The 27,988-nt window shown below is 41.7% G+C and overlaps 3 protein-coding genes across 3 annotated transcripts; 1 reads left to right on the top strand and 2 right to left on the bottom strand.

Moving 5' to 3' along the window:
* The first annotated feature begins 85 nt into the window (after positions 1 to 85).
* mus81 (MUS81 structure-specific endonuclease subunit) lies at positions 86 to 9,552 on the top strand. The gene is made up of 17 exons (XM_026162524.2): positions 86 to 218; positions 390 to 540; positions 1,017 to 1,146; positions 2,514 to 2,602; positions 2,790 to 2,918; positions 3,005 to 3,085; positions 3,182 to 3,270; positions 3,908 to 4,090; positions 4,184 to 4,363; positions 4,744 to 4,871; positions 4,971 to 5,083; positions 5,335 to 5,454; positions 6,072 to 6,167; positions 7,252 to 7,380; positions 7,467 to 7,570; positions 8,438 to 8,521; positions 9,265 to 9,552. Exons 2-17 carry the CDS (start codon positions 400 to 402, stop codon positions 9,329 to 9,331), a joined length of 1,863 nt encoding a protein of 620 aa, XP_026018309.2. The 5' UTR covers positions 86 to 218; positions 390 to 399; the 3' UTR covers positions 9,332 to 9,552.
* Positions 9,553 to 10,705: 1,153 nt separating this feature from the next.
* Positions 10,706 to 17,502, bottom strand: tmem185 (transmembrane protein 185). Its single transcript, XM_026162525.2, has 7 exons — positions 17,297 to 17,502; positions 16,051 to 16,227; positions 14,919 to 15,126; positions 14,281 to 14,364; positions 13,986 to 14,162; positions 12,654 to 12,777; positions 10,706 to 12,292 (listed from the first exon to the last, which is right to left on the bottom strand). The coding sequence occupies exons 1-7, from the start codon at positions 17,332 to 17,334 to the stop codon at positions 12,042 to 12,044; spliced, it is 1,059 nt and encodes a 352-aa protein (XP_026018310.1). The 5' UTR covers positions 17,335 to 17,502; the 3' UTR covers positions 10,706 to 12,041.
* A 3,876-nt stretch (positions 17,503 to 21,378) lies between these two features.
* Positions 21,379 to 27,737, bottom strand: LOC113012686 (myelin-oligodendrocyte glycoprotein-like). Its single transcript, XM_026152985.2, has 5 exons — positions 27,495 to 27,737; positions 24,443 to 24,820; positions 24,204 to 24,278; positions 23,676 to 23,791; positions 21,379 to 23,583 (listed from the first exon to the last, which is right to left on the bottom strand). Exons 1-5 carry the CDS (start codon positions 27,580 to 27,582, stop codon positions 23,560 to 23,562), a joined length of 681 nt encoding a protein of 226 aa, XP_026008770.2. The 5' UTR covers positions 27,583 to 27,737; the 3' UTR covers positions 21,379 to 23,559.
* Between the last annotated feature and the right edge of the window lie 251 nt (positions 27,738 to 27,988).

Below are 27,988 nucleotides of genomic sequence, written 5' to 3'. Positions count from 1 at the left end.
ATATAAGGTTGGATTTTAAAATAAGTTTTTTCAGATTACAGGTTTATTATATCACTATTATACTATTATTGCCTCCTTTGCCGCTAGAGGCCACTCGTCACATTAGGAACCTTTGGGGCTTCCGTCCCTTTTGTGTCACGTGACATATGTCAACAAGGAAGTGGGCTGTGTCTTTGAATACAAGGCGCCAGTAGCCGTTCCTAGTCAACAAGTGAAAAGTAATCAGCATTATAGGACATCCACACAACTTCTCTTTACATTTCTGTCTGATCTAACTGTCTGTACACACGTCTTTGAACCCGCAGAGCTCCCGTAGCTTGTTTGAAAAACTTTATTTGGGGTTGACTTTATCTTACACAGGCTAAATCGATTCCTGCTTTTCCCGACAGATCCCGAGGGATGCCCGCCACCGAGCCGGTCCGGTTGGGTCGGAAACGCGCCCTGCCCTCGTGCCCGAACCCGCTGTTCCTCAAGTGGCTCACCGAGCTCCGGGACGAGGCGAAGGAGAAAGGACTGAAGATCCAATACACCTACCAGAAGGTACAGAGGATGTAGCGGTTAGCAGGGGTTAGCACTCTCGCCTTAAAGCAAGAGGGATCCTAGTTGGCTTCTGGGTGGAAGCTTACCTCAGCTATCACTGGGTACATCCTGGGCCGACAATCCACCACAGGGCTAACACACAGACACAGGCACACCCAAGGTCAATTTAGAAACACCAGTTAATCTGAAATGCATGCATGGACTGTGGGAGGATGCTGGAGTACCCAGAGAGAAGCATGCAGGCACAGACGACATATAAAGAGGCTCTAACTGGCTGGCAAGTTCAAACCATAAACCTTCTTGCTGTGAGGTGCACAAACCACCACTGTGGACAAATATAACAAATAAAATCCTTCCATGTGTCTACAAGCTTTCCGTTTTTGATGGACAATGTGGAATTAAAAGGGATATAAATCACCAGGAAAGCAGAAATGGCTAATTTCTATTTATTTTTGTGTGCTGCTGTCTTTTTTAAGGCCATCAACTCACTGAATAAATATCCATTGCCGCTCAAGAACGCCAAAGAGGCAAAGATCCTCCAAAACTTCGGAGACGGCATCTGTAAGATACTGGATGAAAAGCTGCAACGGTATTATAGAGAGAACGGTAAGAAGCAAACGCATGGGTGGATAAGATGATCCAAAACACACGCTAATATGTTTACAACACAGAACTAGACTAGATTTCACTGTATGTGTACTTGTGTGTTACTTTTCTTCACTGTTTCAATTCAGTTCTTTATACAGCATCAATTAACAACAGCCGCCGCTTCAATGCACCTTAAAAGTGATAGGGAGGAACAATCAGGCAATACCCTATGAGCAAGCACTTGGCAGCTGTGGTCAAGAAGAGCTCCCTTTTAACAGGAAGAAACCTCCGACAGAACCAGGGTCAGGAAAGGGCAGCCATCTGACATTAGCAACACAAAGAGACCAAGGACTAACTATGAGGGAGACGAGACAAAAGTTTCAGAAATGCAGTTGTGGCATTTAAAAACATCAGAAGTGAAAAGAGAGGAGTGGAGAAAAAAGGCTCAGTGCATCATGGGAAGTCCCAGAGTAGCCTTTCTTTAGAAGTTTTTAGAAGCACTATTAAAGGACGATTCAGGGTCACCTGATCGAGCCCTAACTATTTGCTTTATCAAACAGGAAGGTTTTAAACCTAAACTAATAATTAGATAGGGTGTCTGTCTAATTAGAAGAGGGGTCTGAAAGCTGAAGGCTCTGCCTCCCATTCTACTTTTAAATCCTATCCTAGGAACCACAAGTAAGCCGGCAGTCTGAGAGAGAAGTGCTCTTTTCAGATATAATGGAGCCTGATCATTCTGGCTTTTGTATGTCCTCAATGATCAGGCAATCAAACAAAATGAGCTTGTGATTAAAAAGTAGAATTAAGAGCAAAACTGTAGAAGAGCAAATCTGGAAGTTTGTATTCATGTAATTGTTGACCTCTCAATAAACTTATGTTGTGTTCAATGTCTGTAGTTTTGCATCAAATCATAAAACATTAAAGGAACAAATATTTAGTCTGTTTAAAGTAGAGGAAGTGAGCTTTTAATGGACGCTTAACCCCAGATCACTGAAAGCAGTTTTGTAACATTATCATTAATGTCAGGTATGTTTTACCCTGTAAAACAAACAAACATCAACATATATTGAGCTGAAAGAATACATGGCAAACTGAAGTAATCCTCTTTTATTTCTCACTATACAGCATCTCACTAAACAAAGAAGGTATCATGGTGGGACTCTGTAAAGAGATTCTGAGATTAGTAAAACTAGGGAGTTGTTAACAAAAAAGATAAATAAAAAAATAATCAGTGGAACTGGTAACGTGTTCTTTGGTCAGACCATTGCAGAGACGTGTGAGCCTTGTCGAGTGACCTCTAAGTGATATTTACTCTGTGAAAATCACGTATCACAAACCAACCAGTTTACCCAGCTCCCGTGTCTTCACCTGTTCCTCTGCTCCAGGTGCTGACGCTTCTATACACGCTCTCCCCAAAGGAGCGCCCCCTCCTGGCCGATCAGACAATAACATCATCCTGGCTCCATCCAAAAAGGTAAAGTTGGAAACAAAGAGGAGATTCATGGAAATAAATATTTTCCTTCACACCAATAAATGCGTTTTGTGATTACAGTAAAAGTAGAAGCATCAGAAACGACAACAAAAAAACCTCAGCCAGATATTTGCAGTATGAGGGGATGTTTCCATTGCCATTACAGTGTGTAACTATTTTTTCCTCATAGAAAAATGCTGCAGGTGATCAAGGAAAGGATGGAGGAGGAGATGGAGGGAGGAAGAAGAAGAGGGAGTATGTCCCCCAGAAGAGATCCGGGGGCTATGCTGTGCTGCTGACTCTTTACAAAGAAACTCAGGTAGATTTTTCGTCTTTCTTCCAACTACTGCAGCATCAGTCAGTGTTAAACCGGTGTTTCATTACCGCCGTGTGCTTTCTGTCTAGGTCCCTGGTAGTAAAGGTTACATGTTTAAGATGGAGCTGCAGGCAGAAGCTCAGCATCTCTGTGACAAATCGTTCACTGTGGTGAGTGCTTTCACTTCGATCTCATGTGTTCTTCATCCGTCTGCATGCACGCCGTCTTCTTGTGAAGTGTCCATCCTTCATTTTCTCTGTCTGCAGCCTGATTTAGGCAGTAAGTACACCGCCTGGAGCTCAGTCAGCACTCTGATCCAGAAGAACCTGGTGATAAAGACTCACAATCCTGCAAGGTACGGCTGCTTGAAGCGTGTCAGTGCTTTTACTGTAACCTCACGTCTTTTCTTTTAGTCTTGTAGAAGTCGGCTTATTTTCGTATTGAGTGTTTTAAGTGCAGCTAATTTAGGTAGTAAAATGTGTTTTTTAGAAATTAAGCTTTTGACTTATTTGGACAGGATTAGAATGAATGCATCAGAGGGACAGGCTGAAGTCTCAGGCTTGAAGACAAAGAGGTGGGGCTGAGATGGATAGTAGATGCTGAATGTGGAGCTGGCAGGCAGGAGGAAAGGTGGCCACAGAGGTGCTTCATGGATGTAGTGTAGGAGGACCTGCAGAGGGTTTTGGAGGAGGATGATAGGGTGAGGTGGAAGCAGATGATCTGCTTTGGTAAGAAGAAAAAGAATCGGTGTAATTTTGACTGAAATTAGGATCAACTTAGTAATCAGACTGTTAACAAATCAAATAATTTCTAGTCTCTCTCTTCTGCTGTATTTGACAAAGATGCTTCTTAGCTGCTTTTTGTTGTTGCACTTGCTGCTAAAACTTAACAGTTGTTGCTGTTTCAGCTCTACTTTATTTAAACTCTGCCAACGACCACAAAGATGTAATCCACCATGCAGTATTTTTTCTTTGCCTTTGTGCTTCTTTCAGGTATTCTCTGACAGAAGGAGGTCTGACTTTGGCCGAGCGACTGGCATCCGCAGAGCAGACGAACACAGACGGGGACAGAGAGGCGGTTAGGAGTGAGTTAGAGGCGACTGAGGAAGATGATCCCGTCGTAGACCTCACTGGTAGTGATGAAGATGAAGAAGAGAAGGAGGAGAACAGAATACAGTGAGTGGAAACTAAAAGATTGAATCCTCATCTCCTTATTTTTTTCCTGTTTTATTTCCCTCTTGGAATAAAGCATTCCTCTTCTTTTCACAGCCCTGCAGAGAGACAACCCACCGTCACTGAGGTTAGCTGCGACGTGGACGACGTGCGTTCATCGGGGAAACCACAGGATTCACAGACGACGATGACGACAAGCAGAAAGCCGAACGCAGAATGTCTCCTACCCGGAACGTATGAAATTATGCTCTGTGTTGACTTCATCGAGACCACTGGGTAAGAGATCTGCCTTCTAACATGTAAGAAACACGCTACTGATGTTACTGATGAATTTAAATATATTAAAAGCCGTGTACGTATAAAAATGTGTATTAATATCAGCAGTATTTATCACAGTCATTCACATTTACTGACCTAACTGTTGTTACTGTGTTCTCATGCGATAACTGCTCTTACAACCATGTTGTGCTCCATTCAGTCCTCGAGGTTTCTTCCTGTTAAAAGGGAGTTCTTCTTCCCACTGTCGCCATGTGGTTTCTCATAGGGGATCGTCTGATTGTTGGGTTTTCACCGTATTATTGTAGGATCTTTATCTTACCATGTGAAGCACCTCAATAAATAAAATTGAATTGTGTATGTATTTATTTGTTATGTAGTGGGAGTCACCATCGTAAGCAGGAGCTGGTGAAAGAGCTTCAGAGAAATGGAGTCAACTTTGACATCAGGAAACTAAACGTCGGGGACTTCCTGTGGGTGGCTCGGGAAAAGGTGGCACCTGTTGCAGGTAACACATACAGGAGGAGAGAGTGGGAGTGTTGATGTTTGATGGGAGGGATCCCGCGCCACGCCTGTTTAACTTACAGGGAGGATTGTTCTGTCTCAGGTCAGTTGCGAGCGCCTGTAGGCAGGGAGCTGGTCCTTGACTACATAGTGGAGAGGAAGAGGATGGACGACCTGTGCGGCAGCATCATCGACGGACGCTTCAGGGAACAGAAGGTCGGTGTGCAGCCCGGTTTTATCCAATACAGTTATTAATCGGTGAGGTGGCACGCCGCCTTCAAAATTACAGGTGATGATTTGTGCTTTTTACAAGCAAGATGAACCCAAACTGAGTTCAATTTATATGAGTATGAACTGGAAAACATAAAGTAGTGACATCATCAGAACCCGGTGCTTGTTCCTGGTCTCGCGTCGGCCTGCAGCACCTCCTGCTTTTGTTCATTCGTCTGTTTTCTTCCCTCCGTCAGTTCCGACTGAAGAGGTGCGGTCTTCATAAGCCCATCTATTTAGTGGAGGAGTGTGGATCAGCTGCTTCTCACCTGAGCTTGCCTGAAACTACACTGCAGCAGGCCATAGTCAACACACAGGTAGAGTGCACACGTGGGGCCACATGGGTCACTCTCAAACTGAAACAAATGTTGTGGTGTCCTGCTGGACGCAGCCATCAGAAGATGGTACGCTGTGGCACCTGTGTAGCATCTCTACCATACTAAGGAGCCGAAATTGTGCCAAGAAAATATCCCCACACCCTTACATCATCAGCCCGAAACTTTGGCGAGAAAGATCCATGCTTTCCTGTTGTTTACTTTAAATTTTTATCTTTCCATCAGAAAGTTGCAGCAGAAATTGAGACGCGTCAGACCAGTCGAGCAGGTGTAGCTAGTGAGGCGACCAGTGACAGTAGATTTATATTTTGTCTAATTTTTGTTTCCTTGCCGATATTTGAGTTTCATTAATTTTCTTTTACCATTCGTATCATGATTAGATGTAATCACAGCATTGCTCGTCTGGCTCTGAGCTATTAATGACCAGCGCCATAACAAATAAACACACAAAACACACAACATAGTTATTTTCTAACCTCGACTTTTAACTAAAAATTAACCATGTTTAATGTGTATGGTATTTACATAGTGTGTGTGTGTGTGTGTGTGTGTGTGTGTGTGTGTGTGTGTGTGTGTGTGTGTGTGTGTGTGTGTGTTAGGTGGTTGACGGTTTCTTTGTGAAGAGAGTGCAGGATGTGAGGGAGTCGGCGGCGTACCTCACCATCATGACACGATTCCTGACTAAACTGTACCAGGTAAACACAAAAAGATACATGTTCCAATTTTACATTGTGGAGTTATGTAAGGGCGACATGAGAGAGCCCAATATTTTAATCTGGGCTTCACACAGCTGAACACTCAAGGCGTGAAAACTCTAACACACTGGGTGTGAGTGGAGCCACCTAGTGGTGCTTCCCCCTCCCAACACCCAGTGGGGTCTCCTATTAGTCCAGGACCCTGGGCTTAAGCAAACGGCTGAACCTGGGAGGCAGAGAACTGGTAGAGGAAGCTCTGTCCTGAGAATGAGGCTGGTGTGGGCGGTCAGGAAAGGCTGAAGAAAACTCGAGCTCTGTCGGTTGAGCGGCGCTCTTAGGGGGAAAACCCTTAACCCTGTGGAAGGTGGGCGGCTGCGGCGGGGGACCTGGGCTGTCACTACTTGATTGTCCGCAATAATGTGTGCGGGTTTAAGTGTATCAACACATATAGTCTCCCTATGTCGAGTCTCAGACGCATGGTGTCCTGTGGGCATCATGCCTGACGAAAACAAACTTTTTAAAGTTTCTGAAGTCTTTTGGGCAAAGGTGCACCAGACCAGGAGCACGAAGCAAGTCCACTTGAATCAAAGCACTGGGGTGGGGGCACCAAGATCCTCCTTAACTGCAGAGCGCAGCCCCAGCAAAAGCCCACTGGAGGTGGTCCAACCCAGTTGCCATCTGTTAGAGAAGCATGGAGCACAGCCTTAAGCGACCTGTGAAACTGCTCACACATCCTGTTAGCTTGTGGGTCATCTGCAGTGGTGCGGTGGATCCTGACCAGTTGTGGATGGCAAGGGGACCACCTCTGTGGTGCAGTCAACCACAGTCAAAAGGTGCATGAAACCTTGCAACTGTTTCATCCTCGTTTCCCACTGTGTCGATGTTGGTAAGATTTACATCTGAATATATGCTGTCACATTGAGATTAGGCAGCACCAGTTTCCACCTGTGCACACGTCTCTACTGCATGACAACACTTGTTAATTGAGCCATAAGGATCATTTTACTGTTAACATAACATAAAACCAGCCTTACATCTTTCTTAACTGTAACTTTTGCTTTTTTCCTGTTTAAACCTTTTTCAGAACCGAACGCTGATCTGTCGCTCCAGAGAGCTGGAGGGCGATGGAGGCAGTGACGAAGAGGAGAGAGGGCTCCCCTCCTGCTCCCTTATGTCTTTTGCAGAGTTCAACCACGGTGCAGTCAAAAACAAGGTGTGAATCTGCTTCAAAAGCCTGAATTAAACTGGTTGTCTTGGTGATCGTCTCTAATCCTGGCTTCACTCTTTCTTCCCCTGTAGTGTCAGACGGTGAGAGAAGTGTTTGCCAGACAGCTGATGCAGATCAGCGGATTGTCTGGAGACAAAGCAGCTGCTATACTGGAACACTACAGCACGCCACACAGGTAGCTGGTAGTACAGCATACTGCATACTCCACAGCTCACCGGGGTTCCTGATTTGCTTATCTTAAGTTAACAGCCAAGATCTCCAATAGTTACAGTTCCTTATCTATTGTTGCTGCCTGTTAGATTAGGGCTATTTCCTCCTGTGCGTCATAAAGAAGTGTACAATCAAATCAACAAGCAGCTTTAATCCGTTAACATTTTAAATGATGGCCAGTGTGGTCGTCTGCCACCAGGTGGAGCTGTTGTGGAGAATTCTGTTAATTTGTTTGTTATTAGTTATTTTGAACGTAAAAGAACGAAATCATGGATACAAGCGGCAGAAATGAGCTTTCTCCAAAGGGTGGCTGGGCTTTCTCTTAGAGATGGGGTGAGGAGTTCAGTCATTTGGGAAGGGCTCAGAACGGGTGGACGGATGGATGATCTATTGTTTTGTTATCATTTCAAGTTTAAATTTTTGTTGAGGTAGTTGCCACATTTTAATAATACGTCTTTTGCATTAATGCATTTTCATATCATATCGTTTAGTGTGTGGCTTGTTTTTCTTCTTCTTTGTCTGGAGTGTATTGTGCACATCTGTAATCGGCACAGATTTAATTGCTCTCTGATCAGCAGGCAGCTTGTTCCAAAAAAACACACTAACTGAAGGCACCCTCAGGATATGTGGATCTGATTGCAGGAATATTTAAAAGATCTGCACCTGATGTTTAAAAAAAATCAGTATGGCTGTAGGTCATTAGATGCTGACTGAATAGCATGGCCCCAGAACAAAATAACTAAATATGTCAGAGCAGTCACGCTGTGTCTCCATACTAATGTAAGATATGAAGGATTATTTATTAAATCTTTGTCTTTTCTGTCATTTTCAGTCTTCTGACAGCATATGAACAGTGCACAAGTGAAGCAGAGAAAGAGAAACTCCTCTCCTCGATCCGATACGGGAAGCTCAAAAGGTTTGTAAATACAGTTTCACATTTTTTCCTGGCTTCTTCCAGTGGTGTTTGTAGTATTTGAGTGTGACCAGAGATGCCAGGTCTGAGGAAGGGGCTCGTAGGCAGAAATATGGCTGTGGAAGGAGTTTGGAAAGGCAATGGAATAAAACTTTTTGTCAGTCTTGAAGTGATTCTGACAGACACGTCAGGAAGGGAAAGAAGCTTCCTGCCCATGCTGTGGTATAGTGGATGTGATACAAAGTGCCCTTTGACTGGAGTGGCGTTCCCCCTTTTTGAAGAAAGGGGACCGGAGGGTGTGTTGAGGAAGATCAGCTTTGATGGAAGGTCTGTGGCAGGGTGCTGGATCGACTAGTTCAACCTCAGCTTCAAGAAAAATAATGTGGCTTAAATTCAGAGCCAGTCTGCATCTGGTTTGCAGACGTGGAGAAGACATTTGACCTCTCACGGTACAAGTATAGAATATCTGACTTTCTGATCCTTGTACAAGTGTGATAAGAGCTTTGTTCAGATTGCCGGCAATAAGTTGGACTTGTTCATGGTGGACACACTGGAGAGAATATTAATACGCAACTGGATTAGCATGGCTGTGGAGAGAAAGGTAGCGATGGAAGAATTACAAGAGAGGTTTAATCAATGTCATGAACTTCCAGTGTTGATACTTTGACCACCACAAACCACTACAGTACCTTGAGTGTGTGTGTGTGTGAATGCTTCATGCTTTCTCCTGTTGGCTTGTTTTTCAGGAACCTGGGTCCAGCTTTGAGCAGAACAGTTTATCACCTCTACTGTACACAAGGAGCTCTGACATGAAGGCGGCCCTGGAGGTGGTCCCAAAGTATACTCAACAATGTGAATTATACAGTCATTAACTTTTAGGTCCTCCTTTACTTGAACAGCATCATTTTGAGTATGATTATGTAAAAGTGTATATAAAAGTCAAGACACTGCTATATTTTGATATTAATAAAAGATTCCTGTTTGAAGAAGTTCACACGGCCCATTAGTGCACAAATAAAGTTTATTTTAAATAACTTTTTCTAGTCAGAATCCAAATCCAGTGCCCAGACGCTGAAGTCTTAAAGCTGTAAGCCAGCTTGCACCTTTCCAGCTTGTCCAGCGTTACTGCTCATTCGTGCACACTTATGGGAGTGGAGCCTTGTACCCAGGAGGTCTTCAGGAGCTGCTATTACCTGATAAGACCTTTTAACACATCAAACATGAAGAGCCAAAGTTTAACCTTGATTTGAAAACTGCATTTCTGAGCATGGTAAGTATTAGATTGCTACACGGCCACAGGTTTTATCGATGAGTTTACTCGCTGCTGGTGAAATTAAACTATTAAAACTCAAATTTTTCTACAGCTGTCTAATATGGGCGATGAGGTCTTTTTTTCCTTATCGTCTTTACCTTGTTGCTTTGAATTCGCGCTATTTAAATGAAATTAAATGATTGAATTTCTTAAGGACGTAACTACGGATACCGCTCATCAACTCTATAGTTTTTTTAGGCCTGTTGCTTCTTTGGTCCTTCACTTACCAAGTTTTCTCAAATTTTTTTAAGGACACACCAATGCTGACACATGCTACGTCAACTAAGGGAATCAGCTTGGGAGTCAACATGTTGGTGCAAGAATACTTTTATTCCTGGTAAACTGTGTCCTCTTTACCATTTTTAATAGAGTCGACCAAAGAAATAAGGACAAATGTATTTTGTGATGGGCTGCTGGTGAAGATACTACTCTTTTTTTTTTCCATGGACCTCCGGCCCAAAAACAAAACATGATGTGACATCGCTCTGTCTCGTGACAATGGAGTTTAATCCCAGAAAACATTGAATATCATATTTCAGTGTCAGACCCATAGAATCGATCTCTGACATTCACCCACTTTACAGAAAGAAGTCAATCAGTGATCCAAGAGGCAGAGACAGACTGCTGCATGCCGACTGAAGCACTGTTAGACCAGAGCGCAGCACGGGAACTGTTTGTGGCACGATCACAGTGAAGAATAATTCAGGGCTGGATTACTTTCTCAGTTTAATTCTGAAATAAATATACAGACAACAAAAACCCGGTATGTTTAGTGACACCTGACAATCCCCCAGCAATGACGAGAATATACTAATGGCAGCATAGAAGGGAGAGTTTAAAAAAAAAAAAAAAAGAAGAGGGGAGGGCACGCTGTCTTTATCTCCTGAACAGGTCAAGATTTTTATTTTCACGGTTAGACTTAATGCAGATATGTGTTAGCTTCTAAACTCTGCTCAACTCCTTACTTCTTCAATCAAAAACCCAAGCCGTCAGTTTAATGTTAAGGATGCTACATCACCTTAAAATTGCAGTCACACAGATTGCATTCATAAGATTGGCTGTGCAATCTTTTCTACCATCCTCAATCAAAAATCAGGAGTGCATGATTGACGTTTACTTTTTTTACCCCCACCCACTCTCGTCAGCGCTATGGTCCCTAACTTGACAAGTTGTGTTATTTACAAAAACAAAAACTAAACAGGAATAGAAAAATCCAACGAGTCAAACTGGGTTCCTCCTGGAACATAGTAACAAAGTGCTATTTCCTTTTCTTTTTAAAGAAAAGATGCTTTTTTCCTTCAAGGGTAGTCTTAAAGCAATGCTTGCAGAGTGCACGAACGCTTTGGAAAACAAAACTTTACTCTTTCCTCCCGTTTGGGGTGGCTGAGAAGAAGTTCCCTCTTAGCCAAACTAATTCGTTTAAACAACTTGCATGTTTGGGGCAGAGTATTGGGGATCGTGTAGTTTTGCACAGCCCTACATATAAGCCCTGTGAATCTTTTCTCCAAATGTGCAATCAGAAAGCAGCCCAACAGCTGCTTCAATGCACTGACACACAAGTATTGCTCCAAGGCAGCCCTGAACAAAAAAGATAGAAACTTTTCCTCTGAGCCCCACACCCTTTTTTTTTTTTTTTTTTTTTTTTTTTTACACCTAAATGATGAAGAGAGAATTGAAAGGACAGGGTTACATTGATCCCTGTATGGAGCCTCTCCAATGGTCCCCGTCACAAACCCAAAAAGTGTTGATTTTGTTTTTAACATCCTCTGAACATAAAGCAAAGATCTACAGCAGTTCAGAGCGAACATTTAAAGTCTACACGCATCCAGTTCTCACTGATGTCAGCATCATGTCACCCTGAAGTTTAGATCCAATAGAGTCTTGGATGTTTCCTCACCACAGATACAACTGGGAGTCAGCAACAACACTGTGGCTCCAGCGAGAGGTGAAAAACAAAGCTGTCCCTTCGTGGGTTCCATGATTTCACCCTTTAAAGGCAGCAAGTCAGGAGGACAGCGGGGATCTTGGATCCATCGCCGTTTTAGTTCAGGTGGATTGCCCGTGCTGGGCATGCTGATGCACAGTTCAGGGTGGGGGGACCAAAATCCTTCAGTGGAGAGTGGATTTAAAACAAAACAAAAGAAACAGTCTCTGAAGCGGTTTTGGCTTTTTTAGTTCGGCACCCACGACTGCTCATGCTTTGACCCGCCATTAGTCCGGCATGTCGATGCAGAGTTTGGGTGGCGGGACGAAGTATTTCCCGGGGCTCTGCGTGATCACCACGCCGGTCTTCTTGTGGAACATGGGGGCAATCTTTGGCGGCGGTTCAGGGACGGGCAGATCCTCGGCCGCCTCGGGGTCCTCACTACGTTGAAGGTCATAGGACACGTTGCCATACTCTCGCAGGAAGGGAAGGAGCTCCAGCAGAAAGTGGCAGAAGTCCTTCCGGATGCCGAACCACCCTGATCGGAAATAAGGACGGAGCAGAAGAGAGAAACAATGAAACGCTTTTGATTTGCAGACAAAGTTTAATATTATTAAAATATGACCACATAAATAATTAAAAGGAAATTTACCCTCCTCTCATTTACTCTCAGGTCAATCAAAAAGTCAAAATATAATCTTTTCATTTATTTTTCCTCACATTTTACAGACCAAATGATTTACAGAACCAGCAGCTTCATAGAACATTATTTGCTGGAGTCCGAGAAATGACAAACATCGAAAGATAAAAGTTTTAATGAAGCTATATTAAGGGAAAGTTGTGGGATTTCTGAAACAACAGCAGCAGCAGGGACCACAAGTCCAGCTGCAGATACTCACAGTGGTTTCCTCCCTTTTGGCCGAAGGTGGTGGCCATGAGTGTGAGCAGGGAGAGCCACAGAGGGACGAACACGCACACGTAGCTCAGGCTGTTGTGACCGTCTAGCTTGTGCACCAGAAGGATCTGTAAAGACATGTGAATGTTATCAGACATCCTGCTGCTGGGAGGAAAAAACATGCATGTGTGCAGCGATTTTTGACTCTACCAACCAGACACCACAGGAGCGTCTGTCTTTATGGTCTAAGTGCCTGCGCTGAGCATGGTTCACAGCCCACTTTAGACTGTTCAACTGTGCCTTAGTTTGCAAGGCTTTTTATCCGCCATTCTCTCCAGCTCGCTTTACAATATATTTTAGTTTGTATTTATTAAAAACAAGAAAGATGAAAAAAAAGAAGACGAGCATGAGCCAAAGACTGTAACAGTCTAAGGAGCTTACAAAGAAAAGCGTCTGGACTTCTTTAAGTTGCTTGAAGACGTTTCACCTCTCATCCGAGAAGCTTTTTCAGTTCTGGGATCAAATGATGGAGAGTCCCAGATTTAAACCTAGTGGGAGTTTCCCCCCCGAGAGGGACAAAAGGACCCCCTAATGATCCTCTACCTCATAGGTGTCAAACTCTGGCCCGCGGGCCAAATTTGGCCCGCAGCCTAATTACATTTGGCCCGCGAAGCCATACCAAATTACTATCAGAGCTGGCCTACTGGTATTATACAGCTAATATATATATTGTTTAGTATTAAGCTTTGCTTGTTCCATATTCAGTTTTTCAGCAAAACGTGTTTGAGTCCATAAGAAAAGATTCATTCTCATATCTGGAGGAATAAATATATTTCAATAAATATTAACGTTAGCCCGCGACTTTGTTCCAGTTTTGAATTTTGGCCCACTGTGTATTTGAGTTTGACACCCCTGATCTACCTAATCACATAAGCCTAGATGTGAAAACGGGTGTGGGTCACAATCAGCCAGGGTTTCGGGTGAGCTCATTGTGAAACCTGGCCCCACCTTCCTGAGGTCAGATGGCCCAGGATGTGAGTGGGCGTTAAGGCGTCTGGGAAGGGATCTCAAAACTGGATTATAGATGGCAGAGAGTTGGTGTCGTAAACCACCGCCTCTGTTCAAAGATGGTCGCTCACAGTGGACATAGATGGCTTCTTTCACTCCTCTTTCAAACCATCTGTCCTCTCTGTCCAAAATGTGAACGCTGGCATCCTTGAAAGAGTGTCCTTTATCCTTAAGATGCAGATGGACTGCTGAGTCTTGGCCTTTACATTGGAGACCAAACAGCTAGCCATTTTAAACAACACGAGATGATGCAGACTTCACACCTCACCTCAAATGTGAGAAGCGGTACGACGATAGTCATCCAGCTGATCGCCATGGTGATGTGAGTTCGCCGCTGCTCGGCGATGATGTCGATGGAGCGGAGAAAGAGGACTGACCAGATGATGTAGTAAAGGACAACAAGGCACAGGAAGGACATGAGGATCCACAGTGGGACACACACCACCTGCAGCACACAAACACAGGCAGGGTGTCATTAAAGCAAGTTCAAAGAGGGCTTCAGGACCAGCACAGATTGTGGTCACAATGGAAGCACAATAAGTGGCATGTTTTGTGTGCCTCACCAGCCAAGGCCAGTTGATGATCTTGTCCAGCTTCAGAGCGATGAAGATGAACTGCAGAATATTTACTGAACACAACACCTCCAGCTGAGGAGAGGAAGACAGGGAGAAACAATCAGGACAGAAGTTCAGGACTGTACTTTGATTAAACTGCCTATTCTGTTACACGCATCCTACATATGAACACTCTCAGTGGGATTTAAAGCCATGCAGAAGATGCAACAAAAACAACCAGTGTTGTTGGAGACCAAGAGTTACGCCGGCATTGGGAGAACATACAAACGCTTCACAGCTGGCCAAGACCTTCACACGTCACGAACACCTTCAACTCACAGAAAGCACTACCCTTAAGACCATTTCTTGCTTTTTCATACACGATGTTTAAAAAAGTGCAACTTTGCCTGAGTTGAGTCTGATAATGCAAGAACAGTATGCAGAAGACTTCAGACACGGATCAGGCTTTAATTCAAACAACTCTGACTAAAGATTGATGAATAAAACATTTGAGGATAACAAAAATACAAACCCCTCACTGTTGTATCTTTTGACACTGAATCTTGACAAACAGCTGGAAAAATGTAGTTTTGTGATATTTTGCGATCATAGTTTCTGAATTTCCTCATAAAAATCAGACGCCTTACCTCAAGAGAGCGGTCGTGTCTAAACCCCCAGACGCACGCTGCTACGGAAACGGGTGACACAAAGAAGAGTGGCATGAAGACGAGAAGCCAGAAGTAGTTTCCTCTCGCTACCCGATCGCACACCAGCACCTCGAACATCAACAGCAGGACGTGGAGCCCCACCGCTATCAGCATGGCCTTGAACTCCACACACGTCTCCCCCTCAGCCCTGACAGAGGTCATCATAAAGGTTAAAACACTTCAGGTGCCCTGATCTCAGCATTCAAGCTGAACCTGGGCTGCTGCTATCACCATACTTAAACGTATGTTCCCAATCTTCTCCTAGATGAATTCATTAACATTCCCCAGGGTAATGGAAATGTCAACATCCTTATAGGGTGTACAAATCATTAATATTGGCAGTTACATTGAGCACCATGTGACAAACTTATGACTGTGTTCACATGCCACATTCGTTAAGCTATGAATTTTAACCATCAGCCCAAATTTTAATATTTGTAGTACAGACCAGCGACCGCTGATTATATCTGTCAAATGATCAAAGTAAGCCACCGATTTAAGTCTAAAACGAGACGACAACAATAAGAAGATGAAGTCTGGGTGAGCATCATCATATTTACATATTTATTTTGTCTAACAAATTCATCACTCTAAAAATCAGTACTGCTCTGGTAAATGTAACAGTATACAGTTGTTTACCTAACACCAATGCAAAGAGCTGTGCACAGTTCAGGGTCTGCTAGTTACTTTAAACCACAGACAGCAAGAAGAGATGGACAGAGCTTCTCTCTGAGAAAGTGAAGCCGACCCTGCATTCTTTTCACTGTCCAGCAGGCAACAACTCCTCTGCTTGCAAAAAAACATTTCTGATGCTACAGGAGACTTTGGGAAAACTGCCCCGCTTCCCTCGCTCTGTTACCCCAGTAAACACTTCCATTATTTACTTTACAGATTCAATCACTACACTCAGGTCAGACTAAATAAAAAATGAATTGTAAAAATGACTACGAAAATAAAACAGAGCCTGAGGAAAAGCTTCACAAGGGGACTTCACTAAGCAATAGTGAACGTCTATCTTTTTACAGACAGTCTACACTAACTACCAATTCACATACAAGTGAGAGAGTCTAACCTGTACTGAGGGTTGTGGGCCCAGACTCCGGTGCCCACGGACGCCCCGATGATGACCAACAGCTTCCACAGCCATATTGGCGTAAACACAGCCCAGTAGCTCCACTGGATAACTCCATCCAGCCTCAAGGACAGCAACACGGAGAAGAGCAGCAGGCAAGAATAGATTAGGAACTTGCTGCAACAGAAGAGAGGAAAAATGAAAGACATGATGATGAAAAAAGATGCAGCTTTGCAGTTTTTATAGTTAAAGGCAAATATGGAAAGCTCATTTTCTCCACTTGAACATTTATTATAAGATGCTTAACAACTGTATTAGACAGGTTTATACCACAACTGCCATAACCCAATGGTAATTACAAAAATCCCTTTTAAAACTTTGTGTAATGGTTAACGCTTAGAGCAGAGGTGTCGAACTCCAGGCCTCGAGGGTCCTGCAGGTTTCAGATGTGTCCTTGATTCAACACAGCTGATTTAAATGGCTAAATTACCTCCTCAACATGTCCTGAAGTTCTCCAGAGGCCTGGTAATGAACTAATCATTTGATTCAGGTGTGTTGACCCAAGGTGATATCTAGAGCCTGCAGACTCTGGCCCTAGCGGCCTGGAGTCAGACACCCCTGCCTTAGAGCTTAGAATAGTTTTTGACAGATTTCTAAAACTTTGTTTTCTTGTTTTTTGACAGGTAGTTTGATAGATATGTTGAGTGCAGCATGTAGGGTATTGAGTCTTAGCTGTCAGCAATCATGTGGACAAACTTGCTCCAATTTAAGAAAAGCAGGCCAACATAAGAACAACTTTAACAAATACAATTTTGGTTACATTTTAGAACAGTATTTCTTGTGTACCCATACCTACTATATGTGCACAAATGCCAAATAACTTTATTTTAATCATTTTTTATTTTGTTTGTTTGTTTTTACCGAAAAGTGGCAATTGAAACAAAAGGAAACATGACATAACTAGAGCCACAATCCACTGTAGACAACACTAAATTGTCTTTAACTAGCAAATAATCGGTGGTAACAGCTAGCCTGCTAGCCGGGCCTTGGTTAGGTTTTAGTTAGCATTAGTTACTTTATTGAGAGGTATCCCTGTAGGTTAACCAGAAACCAGAGAACGTGATTTCCACACGCATAATGAGTCTGCTTTTTACTTTTTCTTTTCCAAACAGCAGAGAGACTATCTCACCGAACACTTAATCCATGCTAACTAGCTACGGTGCTAGCTGAGACGCAGCTACGTTACCTGGGGTTGAAGTCCTGAAAGAGCCCTCGTAAATTCATGGTGCACAAAACAATGCGATACTGGCTAACATTGGCTTCCCCTCGGTGTCCGCTCCTTCACCTCCTAATCCGAACGCTACACATAGTAATATCAACGGTAACTGAGCTTTATGCCTTGGCTTCATCACAACCTCTTTGCCATACCACCCTGTTTTGTTATTTTTTCTTAACGTTCCGCCGGAAATCATGTGATTTAATTTTATCGGCCGGATCATCGCCACCTAATGACCTGGAGGAAAAACTACAGAGACTAAACTAGTAATAGCATTACTGCTCTTTATACTATTACTAATTGTATTATTATTCAAGGTCTCTGCTAAAGTGATTTCCGGTATTTGTTTTTATGTAAGTTTTTTTTTCATCTAAGTTTCTTGAGGCTTCGTGTGCACACAGCCCCTCCCTGCTGGTCACAAATCTTGTCACTTAGTGACGCCCTCTTCTTTAAATAAATCCAATCAGACAGGAGACGTTTATGTAAAACTTTTGCAGTGTTTTCAAATGATGACACAGTGATTGTGCTCCTGAAAACTTTAGTCAGTCTTATTAAGAAATAATATATTTTTTTCCACTGTGCTTGGACTCAGTGAGTTTCCCCTTTTTTTTTTTTTTTTTTTTTCGTAATAACCCCTCCAGCTTCAGAAAAAAACACTTTCACATGGCACTGAGGAGGCAGGGGTGCACAAGTATCCGACAGCAAGCCTGTAAAGGTTTGGCTATATGCACCTCTATAGATGTTATCCATATATCAGGTGTTGATGCACCCAATTTGTTAGTAATATCAAGCCAGCAATAAAAAAAATGTATTTTTTTATTTCGTGTAAGACTTACGAGATGTGAAAGATATTTTTTGGTTTTTTGTTTTAATTTTACACTGATTGGTAGCTTACATCAAATTGTCTATTTGATTTAATTATGTTCACCATAGAAATGTTAAATTATTTTGTTCAAATTAGAAGTTTCAATCTTGTAAATCTAACAACCACCCAATTTCATTTTTTTTGAGTGCAGATGTTTGATTAGTACACTCTGGAAAAAGCATGAAGATAAGTGCATTAACCCAGTGAAACATCAAAAATTTGTTTTACATTTTTGGTGATAATATATAATTTTTTTTCGTAATACTACAGATTTCTGACTTTTTTGTGTGAAAAAAGTAGCTTCCCTGCTGCCCTCATGCCACCCTAAGAACATTTCTTTAGGTCTGCCCCTGAGAAAGTTGTTAAAAATAGGTGATAAAATGTTGTTTTACAAAATATAGCATCATTTATCATTTGCAGTAAACTTTTGCCAGCGTGGGAACAATCCCTGCAAGGTGCTTTGTTGTGCAGCAATAAGCACAACAAAGTGGAAAATAAAAATCCAAGCACTTTGTATGTAAATTTCAGTCAGTGAAAGTCTGTACTCGGTGTTTCAGTTTTAGTCAGAAAACTGAACAGTATCTGTTATGATGGAAACTCTTACTGTAGCTATTGAGGAGACTCTTCAAAGTGGTTAAAAAAAACAATAATTCAGGTATTCAGTCACTGCAGCTTGCAGAGAATCTTCTCAAGTGTTCTTCAAACTATCCCACCATTAATATTTCTCTTAAGATTCTCTTACCCACTGGATAACTGCTCACATCCCTCTTAACATGGAATTCATTGTTAAGTTACTCAGAGATCTTCTGCTTTCCAGTTACTGAGCACACTGTGCCCCAGGGATCAGTTTCTGGGACCTGATGCTTCATTTATGTTCGACAGGATGCACATTTGAGGTCGAGGGTCTCGTAAATTGTTTTATTTAGGTACTGATCATAGTATTTGAAGACTTTTTTTTGTGGTTGATTGTAGACAAGACAGCAGAATCCAGGTTCAGGAAGAATAGAAACAGGATTTTAGCATTTCACTACCTTAACTTTCCCTTGTTTTTGGTTCGTCTAGGATTCAAAGGAGCTTGCAAAGAAAAGCGTCTGGACTTCTTTAAGTTGCTTGAAGATGTTTCACCTCTCATCCAAGAAGCTTCTTCAGTTCTAAGGTCAAATGGTGGAGAGTCCCAGATATAAACCTAGTGTGAGTGACCCCCACAGAGGGACAAAAGGACCCCATGATGATCCTCTAATCCCCTCTGTGGGGGTCACTCACACTAGGTTTATATCTGGGACTCTCCACCATTTGACCTTAGAACTGAAGAAGCTTCTTGGATGAGAGGTGAAACATCTTCAAGCAACTTAAAGAAGTCCAGACGCTTTTCTTTGCAAGCTCCTTAGACTACGATGACCTGGATGACTGAGAACCTTCACAGACATTTTGTCTAGGATTATCGCCATGGAAGAGGAGCTGCAACAACTTAGAAACTTGGCAGTACAGCGCTGGTCTGAGTTCTGGTGGAGCGACTTCAACTTCAACTCGGGCCGCAGCAATGGGAATCCTGACATTCTCTCTCAACAGTATGAGACAGGCTCTAGCCTGGTCAAGAGTGTGGTGCCTGGGACTTCAGTTCCAACTCTGCTTCAGCAGGCTCGGTGTCCTGCGGTGTTACCCTCTGCTACTAAGCTGTAGACTGGGGCCTTCCCGTCTCAAGAGGGGGTGGGGGGGTTGAGACCTTGAGACAACTGCACAAGGACCATGAGCACCAGGATATTGAGCGTACCACTGAACTGGTCAGGCAGCGTTGCTATTGGCCCGGGACCCAGTGCCAGGAAAAGTACAGGATTGCTGAGCATCAAGCCAGGTTAATAGTGGCTTTTGAGGGAGCTTGGACATGGTTGTCGATGGCCGCTGACTGTCTCAAGTAGCGGCATGATCAGAGAGTCCACCCTGCGCCTTTACAGGTCAGTCGACTGGTGTATCTTCGAGATCACAGTGCCCGGGGCCGGCACAAGATCCAGGACCTATGGAGCTCCGTTGCCTACCAGGTGTTCAGGGCACCTCAAGGGAATGGGGCTGTATATACCATTGCCCCTGTGGGAGACTTGGACAAGGTTCGACATGTCCATTGTGACATGTTGAAAGGCACAGGTTTGCCCGGGGCCCCCTACACTTTGCCCAAGGAGTCCACCCCTACCTTTGTCTGCTAATTCAGAGTGGAGCTTCCTGAGTGATGATGAGTTGTGGCTACTAGTCCCTGAAGTCCACTTGGTCACATATGGTTCTGCGGTGTTTTGGTCTTTAGTTAGTTTGATCTTAATTACACGAGTAAGTATATTTCTAAACTATGTGCAGTCCATTTAGTTTGCCATTAGTGGAACAAGTTCTATCACATCTCAAAGGCAAACTAGTTTCTGCTGCCTTCACTTTGGAGCGTCACAACAAAGACTTTAAGAGTTTTAATATATTTTTAACATGCAAAAGTATTTTCATATTGTGAATCAGGTTTACAGTGCTGTTTGCTCTTTTATCTCATTGTCCCTACAGCAAGTTAAAAAAGAAAGAAACAAAAGTGCCATGTTCATGAAACTTGATGGAAAAGTTTAAATTACAGAAGCTGAAGTAATTTCAGGGAAACTAAAAACACTCATGTTTTTTTTTCTTACATAATTTCTTTCTTCCCCGAAACTGACACTGAAGACTAAGAAACAACTCTCAAAGATAAGCCTAGTCTTATTTTCCACACATACTTGGTACTTTTCTTTTTTTAATAAAAGTGTTTTCAACACTGACAAACATGAACACCCAGAAAGACAGCTTTAAGGTGAAAAATCCTGAACTATCTAAAAAGTCCCGACTTTCATGTTTCATCACTGGTGATTTCAGTTGTTATTGTTTTTGTAAAGAGATGATGTAGAGTTAGACGGATCCCTTTCTGATGGCTAAACTGGAACTAGGTCTCAAAACACAAATCTAGAGCCTCTATAGTCAGAAGCCTGTGATGACTGATATATTGACTTTCCCTCTTTCTTCCACACTATAACTGGCCATTTTTTCCTACTTTACCTCACCTTTAAAAATTATTTACCTTGCCTTGTTTTGTACTATTCTTTTCAGCACAATCTAATATCTGGATTTACTTTTAATTTTTCATTTTAACATACTGCATTAACGGGATTGATCTGAGACTAAATCTAAATCCAAGTACAAAAAAAGTACTTTATTTTTTACTGTAACAATCACAAATTTAACAAATAATTTTCACAACTTGAAATTAAAAAAACCTATGCACAAGTTTTGCAAAAAAGATTTTAAAACTTTTAAAAACTGCAATATAGCTTGAAGTCTGCACTTTCAACACAAGTTGAAATGGAGGCTCTGGTTGGCTACATCTTGTTGCTGTGTCGTCTCAAATTGGTCAAGTGATTTGGACGCGCCAGCACATCCATTGACCCCAGAGGGTTAAGTCAGCTACTGCATGTATGGAGGAGTAAGGGCAGAGGTGGGTTGCAAAGGGACTTGCATGTGAGCAACCACCGTGTGCAGGAGAAAGCAGCTTTTATGAGATTAAAAATAAAAATAATAATAAGATATATAATTTATGACTACATATTTTATAATAAATAGACAAAAGACCCAGGTGTGGCATTTTAAAAACCAGCGCAGCAGCACAGCAAGCTAGAATGAGGCCAGTGAGGTTTGGAGGTGACCACTCTTACAGCCTTTGAGAAGAAGCTGTGCATACTCCTGCCTCAGGGGGGAGGTCGAAGAGTTTCTGGGTTGGGTGTGTGGGGTTAATCGTGATACAGGTTGGACTGCTCCTGCACCTGCTGACATAAATGCCAGACAATAGACAATAAAGAACAATGGAAATCAAATCTCATCTTTAAACAAAATATCAGTAACAGTCGAGCTGTAGATTTAAATTTCATGAAAAGTGAGAACTCAGCTGTTTGTGAGCTTTCATGCCAAATCAAGTCTAATATAAATCCTGATAAATGTGTTTTTGTAATATCTTTATACTTTGGTACAGACATACATTATAGCAAAAAGCAGCCTCTGCTGTACTGTCCTTAAACAAAATATTCTAAAAAACCCCCACTGTAAAATAATCCTGACCTCAAAACAAAAAGCACCATGACTGATGTGTTTGCCACTGTGCTCAGTGACGTCTCTGACGTTAATAACAACACAGCTGAACTCCTCCACAGATCATCGCTGCTAAGGATGAGAAGAGGACTTTAAAGTTCACACAATGAACAAGTTCTTCCTTATAAAGAAAATTTAACTTTGATGACATCCAAATCCTTAAAACTGAAACCAAAATGATGTACTTCAGACAATAATCAGTGTGTCTGTGTGTGGCAATTATGAACTTTCATAATTACAAAACAAACATTTGGAAAAACACCTGCAGCTCCAGGCTGTGGTTAGAAAAAATACCTAGTGTCCAAACATGTTTACATCCTAGCTGCTGTAATCACTTCAAGGCAAAAGGTGTTGGAAATCTTAGCTCTCTTTAGAATACATGCAGACTGCTAGATGTGGTACAGTTCTTAAACAGGCTGACTTCTTATTATCTAAACCAGTTTGGTCCTCAGGTTTTAGTCTGAATATGTATGGGTTAAAACAGAGAAAGACAACCATTCTTGCCTATGGGCAGCTTAAAATCACCATTTAACCTAAACCCACTGACTTCATGTCTTTGGACTGTGGGAGGAAGCTGGAGTACCCAGAGAGAATCCACATAGACATGGGAAGAACATGCAAACCTCACAAAGGCCCAGGCCAGATGAGGAATTCAAAACCAGGAGTTTCCTGCTGTGAGGAAACAGTACTAACCCCCATGTGTGCAGTTAAATTAAGAATAAAAAGTATTAAATATTTAGTGAATTTAAGACAAGTTGTTATTTACAGGTTGTGCAAAACTTGTGCAATGAGCATTTAAGTGGCATTTTTGAAGTGGCAGTGTGTAGAGTCCTGTAATTGTAATGAGTGTGTAATGGTGTGTATAGAATGTCAGCAGTTCAAAAGTCTGATGGCTTGTGTGTAAAAACTGTCTCTGTATCTGGTAGTGCGGGTCTGGATGGTCCTGAACCACCTGCTGGATGGCAGGAGTGTGAAAAGTCTGTGGCTGGGATAAGAGAGGATCCGCTGCGTCTTCCTCATGCAACGGCTGGTAGTTCAGTCCTGGTGATGCGCTGTGCTGATCTCGCCACCCTCAGCAGAGCTTTGCTGACAGCTAGGTCATAAAGCTAGGTCTCAATCCCTAGCTATTAAAAGGAAAAGTTTTACACCTAATCTTTAAAATAGAGAGGGTATCCGTCTCCTGAATCCCAACTGGGAGTTTGGGAGCAAGGCACGTCCATGAGCAAGGCACCTAGTTAGGAGGTCCTTTCTCGAGCTGGAGTAAAGAATGAAATAAATTTTTTTTAACAACAATGTCCTTTCATTTCCATCCTTCAATCATGAGATAAATGCATAAGATCAACATACTTCTGTTTTTTTACACTTTGACTCAGTGAACCAGCCTCCTGCGACTGCGACACAGAGCAGCATAAAAACACAGAAGACCACAAGTGGGATCAGTCGGCTCCGACGGGACAAACCACCTGCCAGGAAAAACCAAACAGAGATGAGATCTACTGTAGGACACAACATGACATGTCACATTTATTAAACTATCAAGCACAGACGTTACCTGAAGTTACATAACAGTGAAATGAAGTTAGAATTACTGAGTCCCAGAATTCTCAGAGCAGCAAACATGACTTTGTCAAAAACCACAGGAGAATAACTGATACATTTACTGCTTCACAGAAATAAATAAAGAGATCTGCAGAGCTGCTCCCAGGATATTACACTACACTTCCTGCATCTACTTCAAAATAAAGCAGCGCACATTAAACATTTTGAGGACTACACAGAGAGGCTGCCATCAGTGAGAGAAAACTGCATCATAAAGGTGATTTAGATCCATTTCAAGACTTTTTAAATGTCTTGATTTGTTCCTCATGTTCTCACCTTTACTGTGAAACTCGTCCTCAGGAGTTTGGAGAGTTTCAGGATGCAGTGGCGTCTCTGTTGTCATAGTTTCAGCTGAATATAAGATTGTAAGAACATTTAATTATTTACAATAAAATAATATCCAGAAGTCTTTAAGGAGCAACAGCAAAATAAGTTGTTGGTAAAATAACCCAAGCACACCAGTCTTTAAGGCAAGTTTGAAACCAAACAACAAAAATCTTTTCAGTCTGACTCACCAACAATCAGATGAACAATTGAAGACTGTATTTGACTCTTTAACTTTGGGATGAAACATCTGTATCTTCCTTCATCTTCTTGTGTCACATTAGTGATTCTTAGTGAGATGTTTCCTTCTCTCAGGCCGTCTGTGAACAACGCCGTCCTCCTGACGTATGATGGGATCTTCATGTCGGGGACCTCTCGGGTGTCTCTGTAAAGATGAACATATTCCACTCGACTCAGACGGTCGTTGGGGTCAGGACGACGATCGGGCCTCGACCACTCCACCGTCAACCCCGCCACATTAAACTTTGGCTCCACGCGACACGGCAGGATGACATCATCACCTGGAGCGGCCAGGATAGGCTGAAGTGATCCGACCACATGATAGTGACCTGAGGAGGAGAAATAAAGACACACATCCTGCTGAAAACCAAGTCTGACGTTTTCAAAAATGTCTTCCTTTCTCATCAAACACTTCCAAGTGCAATAAAAAAATGTTAATGTTAACTTTTTAGCAACTCTACACCTGTGTCCAATGTTCCCTCTAATTTTTCATGTGTCTGAGCGAACACACAAACTCCCTGAGCGATCTCGTGGACCACTGTGAGCAACAGCAGACATGTGCACTGTGGTCACGCCAGCATTGAATCCATCCAAGTTACATGGTTTATTAAAAATAATCAAATTACAGCATTTACATTTATGTTAGACTACTTTTAATTAACTGCTTTAGCCCACTTACAATGAAAATTTAAAAAAAATCATTGAAATTGTTCATGACCTGTGTAGTATGTTAACACTATTGGAAGTAAAAATAACTTGAACTCCAATTTTGAAAACACAACTTTTTTTTTTTTTATATAAAGCTCTGACTTGTATAATGAGTCTGTGGTCTGGGAGAGAGTCTGTAACTCTCTCCTAAAAATGCAGCCAAGGCGTTTTTTAAATAAACATTTCAAACTATTTACAGAACAATCAGCTGTTCTGCATCAAATCTGATGCCACACAAATTATTTGTGCCACTCCAAAAAATAATTTCTGTCCACTATGAGACAAAGGAGAACAACAGCCTGATACCTGCAGGCCTGACAACAGGAGATGTATCACTGCTGTAACACCTGTAACACTCAGCCGTCGCCTCATTGTTCTGACACACACAACAAAACTATTGACTACACAACACACTAACTACACAAGATTTGCACTAAACGTCGCAAATCTCTCACATCTCAAAACACTGCCGTCACTCCTAAAACTTCCCTCTTTCCTAATCATCTAAATGCCATGTTGCCATATCATTCATTTTTTGATTGGTCGACATGGTACATTTTTTGACAAATAGGAAAAGCTGGGGTTTTTTGGTATTTTTTTTTGCTCACAGGTGGAGAGTGCTTTCGAGCGTTTTTCTTATAAAACCTTATAAACCTTATTCCTTATAAAACGTCGTTTTTACAGTTTCTTCCCACAGTAAACATAAACAACGATAGTATTCAGGAAGAAAACCAAACATTGCAGATATTTTTATCATAACTCTGGTTTTATGTGGTCTATCAACACAATTTAAAAACTGGTATAACGTCCACACTTTTTCTGTCAGTTGTTACTCTCAAGTGTAAACACGGTGACAGCGCATCAGAAGCACGGCCAAAAAAAGATGATTAACATGAATTAAAGCTTAAACAAATCTAAAGATATGAAGTAACTAGTATTTCAGAATTATTACTTTTTTAATTGCAGTGAAATCTTACCTTCAATAGACTTGAGAGCAAAATGCAGCATAAAGCTGAGAGAGACACACTGAACCTAAACTCTGCTACATCCATCTACAGTGAGAGGGAGGCAGAAACTGTCTCATGGCAGCTGATAAATGCTGAAAAAGTGCAGCTCTAACAGTGTTAAACATGCATCTCAGTAAAATGTGCAACATGGACAGGTTTGGGTCTCTGAAATCAGCACAGCTTTAATTTTAGACCCAAAGCTCCACACAGCTGTGGGGCAGGCTTCAGGTCTTTACATCGTATTCTTGCATTGAATGTAAGTTACATTATTCTAAAAGTAAAATAATAATGGTAAATAACACAAAAGAGTACCTGTAACTTCAAAAACAGTGATTAAGAAGATTAAGACAAGCAAAATCAAATCACTGACAGAAAGATTCCTCTGTTTGCAAAGCATGTGGAATCCAAAGTGGATCCTGACTGTCACCGTTTACACGTCAGTTAACAAAAAGGAATCAGTTGCATGCACTTTATCCTTGTTTATAACCTGAATGTTTTGTGCTTTTCCTTCTTTATTTACATGTTCCAATTCATGTATTATAGCTTAGTGGCTCATTTACAACATGCACCAAGCTAGCTTGGCTCAGGCTGTAAACACTGTGGAAATGTAGCTTTGGTTAATGCTACATGTGTCTCTGTACAAGCAAGCATTAATAAAATGAATCATTTTCACAGCTAATTATCACCACCATCCCAAAATAACTGACCATTTCAGAAAGTTTCTATTTGGCTGTTTAGCTACAGGTTTAAAAATAAATGAATTAAGTTAGTAAAAATCTTTAAACTGACACAGAAACTAGAAACTTCTATAGTGAAATGCTCAAACCTGACTAATAGATTCAGCTCAGTTATTTATGATTTAAACATCTGTTTTATTTCCGAACACAATATATATAGACCTATAAACTAAAAGAAATAGCTAAACTCTGATAGCATAATAATAAAAAAAATTGAGCTTCCTTTCTAAACCCCCAACATAATTTTACACAGAAGAGTAAGGCACAATTTTTGGTGCAGTATTTTTAGACTAATTTACACTTGAATACAGCGTCTGCTTTTATTTACAGTGTGAAACATCTGCAACATCAGCCAGTATAACAGACTGCTGCTACATCATCACTGAGTTTGCCACTGTTTTTAAATACTCCCATTAAATTATATTTGTAACTAAAGCAAGTTTAATAATTTGCATCATTGACAGACGCTCAAGGTGCATCGGAAACAAAAATACGACTAACATGAATTAAAGCTTAAACAAAACTGGACTCATATGGCAGAGAAATCTTACCTTCAACAGGTGAGAGAGCGAAAAGCAGCATAAAGGTGAGCTTTAAAGCTGAGAGAGACACACTGCACCTAAACTCTGCTACATCCATCTACAGTGAGTGTGAGACAGACGCTGACTGACAGCAGCTGATAAATACAAGTCTGTCTCTCTCCCTCCGCCCACTTCGCAACAATTTTAAAGCGCTTTTTTTTTTTTCCCAGGCCCCCGCTGCCCCCTGTATTTACCTCTTTCCAGGTGCCATTAATAATAATAATAATAATAATAATAATAATAATAATAATAATAATAATACAAGCTTACATAAATGTTAGCAGGGAATTTTAGTGCCAGAAAAACAGGAAGTTTTCTGCAACAGTAAAGGAAGCCTGAAAAACTCCAAATCAAGTGACGGGAAATTCCTATTAATTACAGTAAACAGTAAAAAGTTAACAGCCCACAAAAATCAAAAGCAGCAGTTAGTTCCTCTTTATTTCGATTTTTAATTAACCTGTAGT

The sequence above is a fragment of the Astatotilapia calliptera genome, chromosome 3 (assembly GCF_964374335.1).
Source record: "Astatotilapia calliptera chromosome 3, fAstCal68.1, whole genome shotgun sequence".
Lineage (NCBI taxonomy): Eukaryota > Metazoa > Chordata > Actinopteri > Cichliformes > Cichlidae > Astatotilapia > Astatotilapia calliptera.
This window is presented reverse-complemented; position numbering and strand designations above follow the sequence as displayed.

Coding starts and splice junctions, on each gene's coding strand:
- LOC113012686 (XM_026152985.2), bottom strand. CDS start 27,582: ATGGATGTAGCAGAGTTTAGGTGCAGTGTGTCTCTCTCAGCTTTAAAG. Junction 24,279..24,442: donor AATTGTTCATCTGATTGTTG/GTGAGTCAGACT, acceptor TCTTATATTCAG/CTGAAACTATGACAACAGAG. Junction 23,792..24,203: donor GGACGAGTTTCACAGTAAAG/GTGAGAACATGA, acceptor TTTTCCTGGCAG/GTGGTTTGTCCCGTCGGAGC.
- mus81 (XM_026162524.2), top strand. CDS start 400: ATGCCCGCCACCGAGCCGGTCCGGTTGGGTCGGAAACGCGCCCTGCCC. Junction 3,086..3,181: donor GTGACAAATCGTTCACTGTG/GTGAGTGCTTTC, acceptor CTCTGTCTGCAG/CCTGATTTAGGCAGTAAGTA. Junction 3,271..3,907: donor AAGACTCACAATCCTGCAAG/GTACGGCTGCTT, acceptor TGCTTCTTTCAG/GTATTCTCTGACAGAAGGAG.
- tmem185 (XM_026162525.2), bottom strand. CDS start 17,334: ATGAATTTACGAGGGCTCTTTCAGGACTTCAACCCCAG. Junction 16,228..17,296: donor TTTCAGGACTTCAACCCCAG/GTAACGTAGCTG, acceptor CTTCTGTTGCAG/CAAGTTCCTAATCTATTCTT. Junction 14,365..14,918: donor GACACGACCGCTCTCTTGAG/GTAAGGCGTCTG, acceptor TCCTCTCCTCAG/CTGGAGGTGTTGTGTTCAGT.